General features: G+C 49.9%; 1 protein-coding gene across 1 annotated transcript; it reads left to right on the plus strand.

Moving 5' to 3' along the window:
• The first annotated feature begins 4,372 nt into the window (after positions 1 to 4,372).
• On the plus strand, positions 4,373 to 10,288 carry LOC137355902 (neuronal PAS domain-containing protein 4-like). Its single transcript, XM_068021517.1, has 8 exons — positions 4,373 to 4,547; positions 4,780 to 4,931; positions 5,128 to 5,230; positions 5,347 to 5,596; positions 6,140 to 6,249; positions 6,368 to 6,503; positions 7,246 to 8,474; positions 10,260 to 10,288. Exons 1-8 carry the CDS (start codon positions 4,373 to 4,375, stop codon positions 10,286 to 10,288), a joined length of 2,184 nt encoding a protein of 727 aa, XP_067877618.1.
• The last annotated feature ends 2,174 nt before the right edge of the window (positions 10,289 to 12,462 follow it).

The raw sequence follows: 12,462 nt of genomic DNA on the forward strand, positions 1-12,462 counted from the left end.
GACTCTCACTGGGGTACGGGTTCCACACACACTGACTCTCACTGGGGTACGGGTTCCACACACACTGACTCTCACTGGGGTATGGGTCCCACACACACTGACTCTCACTGGGGTACGGGTTCCACACACACTGACTCTCACTGGGGTACGGGTTCCACACACACTGACTCTCACTGGGGTACGGGCCCCCCACACACACTGACTCTCACTGGGGTACGGGTTCCACACACACTGACTCTCACTGGGGTACGGGTCCCACACACACTGACCCTCACTGGGGTACGGGTTCCACACACACTGACCCTCACTGGGGTACGGGTTCCACACACACTGACTCTCACTGGGGTACGGGTCCCACACACACTGACCCTCACTGGGGTACGGGTTCCACACACACTGACTCTCACTGGGGTACGGGTCCCACACACACTGACTCTCACTGGGGTACGGGTCCCACACACACTGACTCTCACTGGGGTACGGGTTCCACACACACTGACTCTCACTGGGGTACGGGTCCCACACACACTGACTCTCACTGGGGTACGGGTTCCACACACACTGACTCTCACTGGGGTACGGGTTCCATAGTCACTGTCTGCCCTCCAGAACCTCTTCATTCAAGTCGCCTAAATTCTCTCTGACTGTCTCTCTCTCTCTCTCTTTTTGTCTCTGTCTCTCTCCGTTGCTCTGCCTTTCTCTTTGTGCATCTCTCTCTCTCTCTCTGACTTTGCATGTCTCTCTCTCTGCCTTTCTCTCTCTTTGTCTCACACTCTCTCTCTCTCCTTCCCTCTCTTTCTCTCTGTGTCTCTATCTGTCTCTCTCTCTCTATTTCTCTCTGTCTCTGTCTCCCTGTTTCACCTGATATTATTCAGATTATCCTGAGATTGAATAATTCAGATTGTCACTGAAATGTATGTAAAGTCTTCCATTGAAACCCAGATCAGCTGGGACCTGTACTGGTTATCGAGGAAAACAATTTCACACAACATGAATCATTCAGTGGAGATTGCCTGGTTTGATGTTGTGCTGTTTGCTCCCAGTCGAAGCCCAGTTGAACGGGGAACTCCGGAGATATGAATCTCTCGCCCCCCGGGTTAGATTTACTTAATGAGCGACACTGTTTTCTCTTTGCTCATCGTTTCTCGCCATAATCTCTTCCTGCATCCAACAGCAGCTGATACTTCAAGTAACTCCCAGGAAACAGTCTGTGAGAGGGACGGAATCTGGTTTGACTCCGCATCGCCTCTAACCCCGCCCCCTCTGTCCTTCCCTCCCCCCCTCTTTCTCTACTCCCTCTCTCATCCTCTCTCTCTCTCTCTCCCTTTCTGTCTCTCCCCTTCCCTCTTTCCCCATCACACTGGATATTCTGACCCTGGTTGAGAATGGCGCTGTCCACAGGCTGTGGTGCTGAAAAGCCAAGGAAATTGATCTGAATTCACTCCTGTTTCTCCCGCAATTCCTAAACCTACCTCGACACTCCGAATCTCCCTATCAGCGAGTATATGCACTGTGCCCCATCTCTCCGTAATCATCGCAAAATTGCCCCTTTCTGCATGGACTTCTCTATATCTCTCTTTCCGTCTGCCCCCCGCCCCCCCTCACAATATTTCTTCTCTGTATCTGTCATATTCCTCTCTCTGTCTCCCTCTCTTTCTCCCCCTCTCTCTGTCTCCCTCTCTACCCCCTTTTCTGACTATCTCATTCTCTCTCTCTGTATCCCTCTCTCTTTCCCCCTATCTGTCCTTCTCTGCATCCGTCTGTCTGTGTCCCTTTCTGTATCCCTCAGTCTGTATCCCCCTCTATGTCTATCTGTCCCTCAATGTATTCCTCTCTCTCTATCCCTCTCTGTATCCCTCTCCCTCTATCCCTCTCTGTATTCCTCTATCCCTCTCCCTCTCTCTGTATCCCTATCTCTCTCTCTCTGCATCCTCTATCTCTATCTGTCCATCTCTGTATTCCTCTCTCTCTATCCCTCTCTGTATCCCTCTATCTCTCTCTCTCTCTCTGTATCCCTCTATCCCTCTCTCTCTCTCTGTATCCCTCTATCCCTCTCTGTATCCCTCTATCTCTCTCTCTCTGTATTCCTCTCTCCCTCTCTGTATCCCTCTCTCTCTCTCTCTCAGTATCCCTCTATCTCTCTCTCCCTCTGTATTCCTCTCTCCCTCTCTGTATCCCTCTATCCCTCTCTCTCTCTCTGTATCCCTCTCTGTATCCCTCTATCTCTCTGTTCCTCTCTCTCTCTCTCTGTATCCCTCTATCCCTCTCTCTCTCTCTGTATCCCTCTATCCCTCTCTGTATCCCTCTATCTCTCTCTCTCTCTCTGTATCCCTCTATCCCTCTCTCTCTCTCTGTATCCCTCTATCCCTCTCTGTATCCCTCTATCTCTCTCTCTCTGTATTCCTCTCTCCCTCTCTGTATCCCTCTCTCTCTCTCTCTCAGTATCCCTCTATCTCTCTCTCTCTCTGTATTCCTCTCTCCCTCTCTGTATCCCTCTATCCCTCTCTCTCTCTCTGTATCCCTCTCTGTATCCCTCTATCTCTCTGTTCCTCTCTCTCTCTCTCTGTATCCCTCTATCCCTCTCTCCCTCTCTGTATCCCTCTATCCCTCTCTGTATCCCTCTATCTCTCTCTCTCTGTATCCCTCTCTGTATCCCTCTATCTCTCTCTCTGTGTATTCCTCTCTCTCTCGTCTCTCTCTCTCTGTATCCCTCTATCTCTCTCTCTCTCTGTATCCCTCTCTCTCTCTCTCTGTATCCCTCCCTCTCTCTCTGTATCCCTCTATCTCTCTCTCTCTCTCTGTATCCCTCTCTCTCTCTCTCTCTCTCTCTGTATTCCTCTATACCTCTCTGTATCCCTCTCTCTCTCTCTCTCTCTGTATCCCTCTATCCCTCTCTGTATCCCTCTCTCTCTCTCTCTCTCTGTATTCCTCTCTCTGTATCCCTCTCTCTCTCTCTGTATCCCTCTCTCTATCTCTCTCTCTGTATCCCTCTCTGTATCCCTCTATCCCTCTCTGTATCCCTCTCTCTCTCTCTCTGTATTCCTCTATCCCTCTCTGTATCTCTCTCTCTCTCTCTCTGTATCCCTCTATCCCTCTCTGTATCCCTCTCTCTCTCTCTCTCTCTGTATCCCTCTCTCTCTCTCTGTATTCCTCTCTCTCTCTGTATCCCTCTCTCTCTCTCTGTATCCCTCTATCCCTCTCTCTCTCTCTGTATCCCTCTCTCTCTCTCTGTATCCCTCTATCCCTCTCTGTATTCATCTCTCTCTCTCTCTGTATTCCTCTCTCTCTCTCTCTCTCTGTATTCCTCTCTCTCTCTCTGTATCCCTCTATCCCTCTCTGTATTCCTCTCTCTCTCTCTCTCTCTCTCTCTATCCCTCTCTCTCTCTGTATCCCTCTATCCCTCTCTGTATCCCTCTATCTCTCTCTCTCTCTCTCTCTGTATTCCTCTATCTCTCTGTATCCCTCTCTCTCTCTGTATCCCTCTATCCCTCTCTGTCTTCCTCTTTCCCTCTCTGTATCCCTCTATCCTTCTCTGTATCCCCCTCTCTCTCTCTCTCTCTCTGTATCCCTCTCTCTCTCTGTGTATCCCTCTCTGTATTCCTCTCTCTCTTTCTCTCTGTATTCCTCTCTCTCTCTCTGTATCCCTCTCTCTCTCTCTGTATCCCTCTATCCCTCTCTGTATTCCTCTCTCTCTCTCTGTATTCCTCTCTCTCCCTCTCTGTATTCCTCTCTCTCTCTCTCTGTATTCCTCTCTCTCTCTCTCTCTGTATTCCTCTCTCTCTCTCTCTCTGTATCCCTCTATCTCTCTCTCTCTCTGTATCCCTCTATCCCTCTCTGTATTCCTCTCTCTCTCTCTGTATTCCTCTCTCTCTCTCTGTATTTCTCTCTCTCTGTATTCCTCTCTCTCTCTCTCTCTCTGTATCCCTCTATCTCTCTCTCTCTCTGTATCGCTCCATCCCTCTCTGTATTCCTCTCTCTCTCTCTCTGTATTCCTCTCTCGCTCTCTCTATCCCACCCCCATCAGTCGAGTTTCGGGTTTTCTCCTAATTGGGACGCTCTGAGTCTTCGCGTCATCCCCCTGAAGAAGTGACGTGTGGATGTAGTCAGAGAGAACTGTTATCCCTCTCCCTCCCCTCGCTTCTGGTTGCACTGATGCGAACGAGTCCTGTCGGGTTGGTCCTGCCCCCATCAGGCAGCAGCCCTATATAAGGCAGCGTCGCTTCTGCCTCCAGCACCAGATCCAGCAGCACAGGATCCAGGTCTGGTGCAAAAAGCAGCTCCTTTTCAGAGAGCGGGAGAGAGACGGACAGAGAGAGAGAGAGAAGACACAGAGGGAGAGGAGACAGAGACTGAGACCCAGAGATAGAGCAACATGTACAGATCCACCAAGGGGGCATCGAAAGCCCGGAGAGATCAGATCAACGCCGAGATCAGGAACCTAAAAGAACTGCTGCCTATCTCTGATGCTGACAAATCCAGACTCTCTTATTTGCACATCATGTCTTTAGCGTGTATCTACACCAGGAAATCTGTCTTCTTCAGCCCAGGTAAGTCCATCTGTCAGTCAGCAGAACACCTGTAAGCTTTCAAAAACCTGACAGGGACTAAGTGACCAAGTGCCAAATCTGACTGGAGTTCACAGGGCTTAGAAACAGGCCATTCGGCCCATCGTGCCTGCACTGTCTCTGGCCCCTCTCAGTGAGACACTTGCCTTGAATTTGCTGCTTTCCCTCCCCCTTTCTAACAAGGAACTCTCTGTTTCTCCTTCTCTGTTTCCAGATGGAGGTTTGGAAGGTACTCTCCCTCTGATCTCGTCCCCCGAGCTGGCTGACTTTGTTCAGTCTCTCCCCGGCTTCCTCATAGCCTTGAGTAACGAGGGCAAGCTCATCTATGTGTCGGAGAACGTGTCAGAGCATCTGGGTCACTCACTGGTGAGTATCACTGGGCAATGGGGCACTCAGTCTTGGGGGTGGGGGGGGGGGGGGGGTGGGGAGGAGGGTGTGTGGAGAGGAGTTTTAACAAAAATACTTAGGATTACAATGGAAAAGGAGCGAGACTGCAGTGTTGGCAAGGGTTTTAAATTGGGTTTGTGCTGTATTTGAAATATTCCTCTTGCTGTCCTTTCAGGTGGATTTGGTAGCCCAGGGCGACAGCATTTATGACATTACCGACTCCCTGGACCATCTGGTGTTGAGCAGTAATCTGATGTTTAACTCTCCCACAGACACTGGTGAGTAGGAGATCTCCTCTCTTCCCCCACTGCCCCAGACATGTCTCGAATGTACATTTACACAGCCTGTGCCCCGGCTCTCTCTCATCTTTCCTTCTCTTTTACTATTTTTGTAGAACGCCTCTTCCGATGCCGTTTTAACACCTCCAGGTCTGTCAGGAGGCAAAGTGCTGGCAACAAATTGGTGCTGATCAGGGGCCGATATCACCAGCCCCCACCAGGAGCTTACTGGTCCTCCAAACCGGTCTTTATCGCCTTCTGTGCCCCTCTGGACACCAGGCCCAGGCTCTTTGACAATCATCTCTTTCTGGGGTTCTTTGAGAGTCAACATTCCAAAGACATGATGTTCACGGAGCTCTCTGACAGGTAAGAGGACAAACACACACACACACAGACACATCTGTCCCATTCTCTATCACTATGTCCCCATATACACGCACACTTGTCCCAGGCTCAATAGACGCATAGACAGAGAAGGGGAGGGGGGGGGGGGGGGGGAAGACATGGAGATAGAGAAATTGACATAGATAAAGAGGGAGCCAGACACAAAGATAAAGGAGAGACAGCAAGAGAGGGAGAGAAAGACAGTGAGTTAAAGTGGCCGTTTCTGCTTTTGGCTTTCTGTCTCTCTTTGCCCCTGTCTCCAATTCCAGTTCCACCTCTGTTGTCACACATGTCCCTTCAGCCCTCATTGCCCTCGTCCCATCCCCAGTTGAGCTGGTCAGCCTGAACACCGCCTGTCGTGAGACACTCAGAAACACAGGCCACAGTGCAACATGTGGTCAGTCTGGTTCTTGGAAACTTGTACAAGGTTTGGATATGAGACTGGCCACAAGCAATGTCCTTCGTGTATTGGCTGTAACCGTCTCGCCTATTGATAATCACCAATCGTGTGTTGTCTCCCCACAGTGTTGGCTACTATTTGGGTTACCAGAAGACTGAACTCATTGGCAAATCCTGGTACAACCTCCTCCATCCTCAAGATCTCTCACATGCATCTGCTCAGCATTATCGCTTTTGTAAGTATTAAGAGAGAGGTTCCCCATCACCTCTATCTGTGTCTCTGTTCACTGATTCTCTCTGTCATTCCTACGATGTGAGTTTTAATGGGTTCTCTCCTTGTGTTCTTGTTTTTAGTGAGTAGAGGAAGTGAAGCGAGGGTGGAGATGATTGTCCGACTGCAGTCCAAGGATGCTGTGTGGATCTGGGTCTACATTGTGCTTCAGATGGAATGTGCTGAGGTGCCTGTGCTCGGCTACAACTACACAGTGAGGTGAGGATAGAAACTCTCGCAGGGAACATCTAACTTTAACCTTCACTGCACCACCAATTAGGGGCTATAACAAAACATAGAAACAGGAGGAGGCCATTTGGCCCATCGTGTCTGTGCTAGGTCATTGAAAGATCTCTCCAATCAGTCCCACTCCCCCACCCCTGCTCTTTCCCCCACGGCCCAGTAAATTTCTCCTTTTCAACTATTTATCCAATTCCCCCTTTTGAAAATTACTATTGAATCTGCTTCCACCGCCCTTTCAGGCAGCGCGTTCCAGATCACAACAACTCACTGTGTAAAAAACAAATTCTCCTCATCTCCCCCTCTGGTTCTTTTACCAATTCTCTTCAATCTGTGTCTCTCTGGTTACCGACCCTCCTGCCACCGGAAACAGTTTCTCCTTATTTACTCCATCAAAACCCTTCCTGATTTTGAACGTCTCGATTAAATCTCTCCCTTAACCTTCTCTGCTCTAAGGAGAACAATCCCAGCTTCTCCCAGTCTCTCCACATTAACTGAAGTCCCTCATCCCTGGGACCTTTCCAGTAAATCTCCTCCACACCCTCTCCGAGGCCTTGACATCCTTCTGAAAGTGCGGGGCCCGGAATTGGACACAATTCTCCAGCTGGGGGAGAACCCAGTGATTTATAAAGGTTTAACATAACTTGCTTGCTTGTGTAATCAGTGCCTCTGTTTGTAAAGTATCAGAGTGTGCTCATGTGGATTATTGTCTTGTTTTCAGTGAGTCTGAAGCCTGGTGCCTTCGACAGCAGCTGACTGAGGAACAGGAAGACAGTCTGCTATTTCCTTACGCTCCCCCAGCTCCACCATCTCTCCAAGAGGTTATGCAGTCCCCCAGCTACCTATCCAGTCCTGACACAGTCTTCACTCCCATGTCCAGCACCCCGACCAGTGGGGTCTCAGCCCAGTCCTTTGACTTCAGCGGGATCTGCGGCCTGGAATTTGCCGAGGCCCCCGCGCCAACGGGCGGGGAGGAGGACACCCAGCTTCTCAACCGGGGGGGGCTTCTCCCCCCCTTGCCACGGGAGAAGGAAGAACCCGGCCTGAGAGGGGCGGAGCGGATGGGCAAGCTCCCCGAGTTGTCCTACAGCGACTGTATGTTCGGGGCTAACTCACCCACACCGCCCTGCACCCCCCAGCTGGTGGGCACCGGCTTCACGTTCGGGAGCCAGGAGCCATTTGCCCAGACCACCACCGACCTCTACTACCCCCTGGAGCCCTGCACCTCGCTGTACGAGAAACTTCCCCCTTCACCGGACAGCCCAGGTAACGGAGGCTGCACCGTGATGGGTCTACCCCAGGTGCCAGCTCCCCTTTACATCCACGTGCCCACCACGCCCGAGGGCATCCTGACGCCAGAGGCCTCACCCATCAAGCTGCCCGCCAGCTGCTACTTTGGCTACCTGGAGGAGATGGAACGGAGCCTGGCCAAGCGCATTGGCTTCCACATGGCTGATGGCCGGGAGACCTGCCCGGGTGCTGGATGTGTCGACCCGCAGCAGGACTATGCCAAAGACAGCTGCCTGAGCCGTAGCTCCTCCCTCCCGGCCAAAGCCCCAATCCCGGACTTCCAAGCCCTCAAGCAATGGAGGAGAGTAGAATTCTCCATGATAAGCTATGGCGAGGAAGAAGAGGATGCGGATGTAATAGAGAACATTTTGAAGGATCTGGGTGCTCCCACAGTTCAGGGGAGTGTCCCAGGTCCCAGCTGCCACCAGTTGGGTGGGAGTTCCGGATGTCCCAGTGATTTGGACACCGATTACGCGGGAGCGGCCTGCAACCCGGACTCACGGCCCGCAACAGACCTGTCTCCAGAAGAACAATCCTTCCTCGAAGAGTTGACTTCGTATGAAACTGTATTTGAGACGTTTGCCTCAAGGTCACCCTGTGATGGGTTTAACGATGAGTTGTATCAACTCCAAAGTCACAGTCAAGAGTACTTCCATCAAGGTAGGCCTGCTGACATTTTGCTCTTGTTAATATTAGCCTGTTAATAAACAGATCAAACCTGGAGCAGGAAGAGGCCATTCAGCTCATTGATTGTAGAATCAAGAGGAGGCCATTCAGCCCCTCGAGCCTGTTCCACCATTCAATCTGATTTTGACTGATCTGTATCTGAACTCCATCTCCCCACCTGGGTTCTGTAACCCTTCATCCCCTTACCAACAAAAATCCATCAATCCCTGGTTTGACATTTCCAATTGACCCCCCGGCCTCAGCAGCTTTCTGGGGGGAGAGAGTTCCAGATTTCCACTCCCCCTTTGTGTGAAGAAGTGTTTCCTGACATCACCCCTGAACGGCCCTGGCTCGAATTTTAAGGTTCTGCCCCCTTGTTCTGGACTCCCCCCGACCAGAGGAAATAGTTTCTCTCTATCGACCCGATCGAATCCTTTAATCATCTTAAACCCCTCGATTAGATCAACCCCTTAATCTTCTACACTCGAGGGAATACAAGCCCAGTCTGTGTGACCCGTCCTCGGAATTTAACCCTTTTATCCCCGGGATCATTCTGGTGAATCTGCACTGCACCCTCTCCCAGGACAATATCTCCTTGCTGAGGTGCGGGGCCCGGAACTGAACACAGTTACTCCCGATGGGGTTTAACCAGAACTTTATATAAACACTATTCCAGCCCACTGAGATAAAGGCCAACAGTACGTGAGCCTTCTAAACAACCGTTTCTTCCTATCCAGCAGCTTTCAATGATTTAATCTATCCCAGAGTCTGGTTATCCTATTGTGAACCCCATCCCACCTGCTGATCCCTCATATGAAAGGACTACTTACCAAAAGTGCCGTTCACTACTCCTAACTCTTGGATCTCATTTCCACTATGTTATATCTTAAACATAGACTGCCATCCCAGCTGAACATTGATAATAATGGGGTTAAGGCTGACAGCACCCTGACACCAGTGGCATAGTCCAGCCTCCAGTCTTCTAATATCGAGAAGGCCATTAGTGTGAGACCCCCAGAAAGAGTGGGTACAGCTAACCTTTCACGAACTCACCCGTCCTCCCAACCATTGCTGGTGGTGACTCAGTGATAGCGTAGCTCAGGAGAGACGCCTGACCTGGAGAGAAGTCCTCGAAAAGCCATCAGGCGTGTTTCACTTCCCCACCCCCGACTGTTTTTGGAGGCTGGCTTGTGTGACACTGTGTGCAGTATAACTCTGATCTGAAAGGCCTTGAGCGAAGGGAATTGATCTGTTTGGACTGGGGTGGTCACCATCCTAATTCTTTGAGAAACAAGGAAATCTAGCAAGCGTGCACCTTCCTTGCCATCAGCTCAAAGTAGTGTACGAGGTTGTATCAGATTGTGACCATCCCCATCCCACCCTCGTCCTTGTGCTTCTTCTGTAACTTTTGAAAGTTTTAAAAAGTTGGAAAATGAATTTTCAAACTTTTGCTCAGTGCGGCAGGTAAACTTTGTAGAATTTCACTTCGAGGCTTGACCTCGTTCCTGACTGCAATATCTTAAAAAAAAAAATCTTACTCCTGCATGCACTTTTCCACATTATAAATCTCCAGAGAACAGTCTATGTAAACATAATGGAAAATAGCTATGTAAACATGTCACATTGTAATTACACCCTCCTACCAGGAGAGGCGCTGTATTGCTAGAGGATAGTGATTAGTAATTAATATCTGATGAGCACAGACTATGGAGTTATTTAATGGGTGATGGAAAATTAATGTGTGACTAACTGGCTGGTTTTTTTTTCTCTCTCCTACAGATGGAAGTGGAGGTGATCCCTCGTTCTGAAATAAGTCTGTGACTTACTTCATCGAGTATGGCATATTGTCATATTTTGTGAAGCAACTACTATCAAAGATAAATCTTTGAGCTAAGGACATTGTTTAAAGCTCTTAATTCTCTCCTTACAACGCACTGCATGGGGTTCAGGGAGGGGCGTTTATTGTATTTTAAAAAAACCTTCCTTTTTGTAACATTACAGCAATGTAATCAAGCTAGGGTGCGAGCTGTCATTGTAATGATCAAACTCTGAGTAGAACTGTGTTGCTATGGAGAAGGATATTGTAAGACATACTTACAGATGTAACTGTATTCACTTGTAGTGACCAACCAAATCGTAAGTAAGAGACGGATAACTACTTTTCGATATGATTACTGTACAAATGACACATTCTGAATGTATTATTCACGTGTCATCGCCGATAACGTAGAACTCTCTACGGCCAAGTATAAGGATTGAATCCTGTTTAACTTATATTTCCTCACAGAAAGATTATATATGTTTGTACATATATATTAATGTATATTTATTAACAAATGCAAGCATTTTTTGATAAACTCAGGAAACGTACATTGTGAAACTGTGTTTTTGTGTGTACGTTCTTAAGGTCTTGTGGAACTCAATGTAATGCAAAATATTTATATTAAAGAGTGCATTTCACATCTACATTCAAACGATTATTTCTCTCTTTCACTCTCTCTCCAAAGAAAGACTCCCATTTCTGCCTTATCTTTCACTATCTCCGGACGTCCCAAATGCTTTACAATCAATAAGGTACTTTCTGAAGTGTGGTCACTGTTGTAATGTAGGAAATGCGGCAGCACAGCAAGATCCCGCAAACAGCAATGTGATAATGACCCGGATCATCTGTTTTTTACTGATGTTGGTTGAGGGATAAATATTGGCCCCAGGACACCGGGGAGAACTCCCCTGCTCTTCTTCCAATAGTGGCCGTGGGATCTTTTACACCCACCCGAGAGGGCAGACGGGGGCCTCGGTTTAATGTCTCATCTGAAAGACGGCACCTCTGACAGTGCAGCACTCCCTCAGTACTGACCCTCCGACAGTGCGGCACTCCCTCAGTACTGACCCTCCGACAGTCCGGCACTCCCTCAGTACTGACCCTCCGACAGTGCAGCACTCCCTCAGTACTGACCCTCCGACAGTGCGGCACTCCCTCAGTACTGACCCTCCGACAGTGCAGCACTCCCTCAGTACTGACCCTCCGACAGTGCAGCACTCCCTCAGTACTGACCCTCCGACAGTGCGGCACTCCCTCAGTACTGACCCTCCGACAGTCCGGCACTCCCTCAGTACTGACCCTCCGACAGTGCAGCACTCCCTCAGTACTGACCCTCCGACAGTGCGGCACTCCCTCAGTACTGACCCTCCGACAGTGCAGCACTCCCTCAGTACTGACCCTCCGACAGTGCAGCACTCCCTCAGTACTGACCCTCCGACAGTATGTCCAGTCCCACCGGCATGACAGACCTAGCAGAGGTGGTGGCACAGTGGTAGACAGTCGGGAGGGAGTTGCCCTGGGAGTCCTCAACATCGACTCCGGACCCCATGAAGTCTCGTGGCATCAGGTCAAACATGGACAAGGAAACATCCTGCTGATTACCACCCACCGCCCTCCCTCAGCTGATGATTCAGTACTCCACCATGTCGAACAGCACTTGGAGGAAGCACTGAGGGTGGAAAGGGCACAGAATGTACTCTGGGTGGGGGACTTCAATGTCCATCACCAAGAGTGGCTCGGTAGCACCACTGCTGACCGAGTTGGCCGAGTCCTAAAGGACATAGCTGCTAGACTGGGTCTGTGGTAGGTGGTGGGGGAACCAACAAGAGGGAAAAACATACTTGACCTCGTTCTCACCAATCTGCCTGCCGTGGATGCATCTGTCCATGACAGTATTGGTCGGAGTGACCACCGCACAGTCCTTGTGGAGATGAAGTCCTGCCTTCACATTGAGGATACCGTCCATCGTGTTGTGTGGCACTATCACCGTGCTAAATGGGATAGATTTCAAACGGATCTAGCAATGCAAAACTGGGCATCCATGAGGCGCTGTGGGCCATCAGCAGCAGCAGAATTGTACTCAACCACAATCTGTAACCTCATGGCCCGGCATATCCCCCACTCTACCATTACCATCAAGCCAGGAGACCAACCCTGGTT

This window comes from Heterodontus francisci, chromosome 44, assembly GCF_036365525.1.
Source record: "Heterodontus francisci isolate sHetFra1 chromosome 44, sHetFra1.hap1, whole genome shotgun sequence".
Classification (NCBI taxonomy): domain Eukaryota; kingdom Metazoa; phylum Chordata; class Chondrichthyes; order Heterodontiformes; family Heterodontidae; genus Heterodontus; species Heterodontus francisci.

Coding starts and splice junctions, on each gene's coding strand:
- LOC137355902 (XM_068021517.1), top strand. CDS start 4,373: ATGTACAGATCCACCAAGGGGGCATCGAAAGCCCGGAGAGATCAGATC. Junction 4,932..5,127: donor AGCATCTGGGTCACTCACTG/GTGAGTATCACT, acceptor CTGTCCTTTCAG/GTGGATTTGGTAGCCCAGGG. Junction 5,231..5,346: donor TAACTCTCCCACAGACACTG/GTGAGTAGGAGA, acceptor CTATTTTTGTAG/AACGCCTCTTCCGATGCCGT.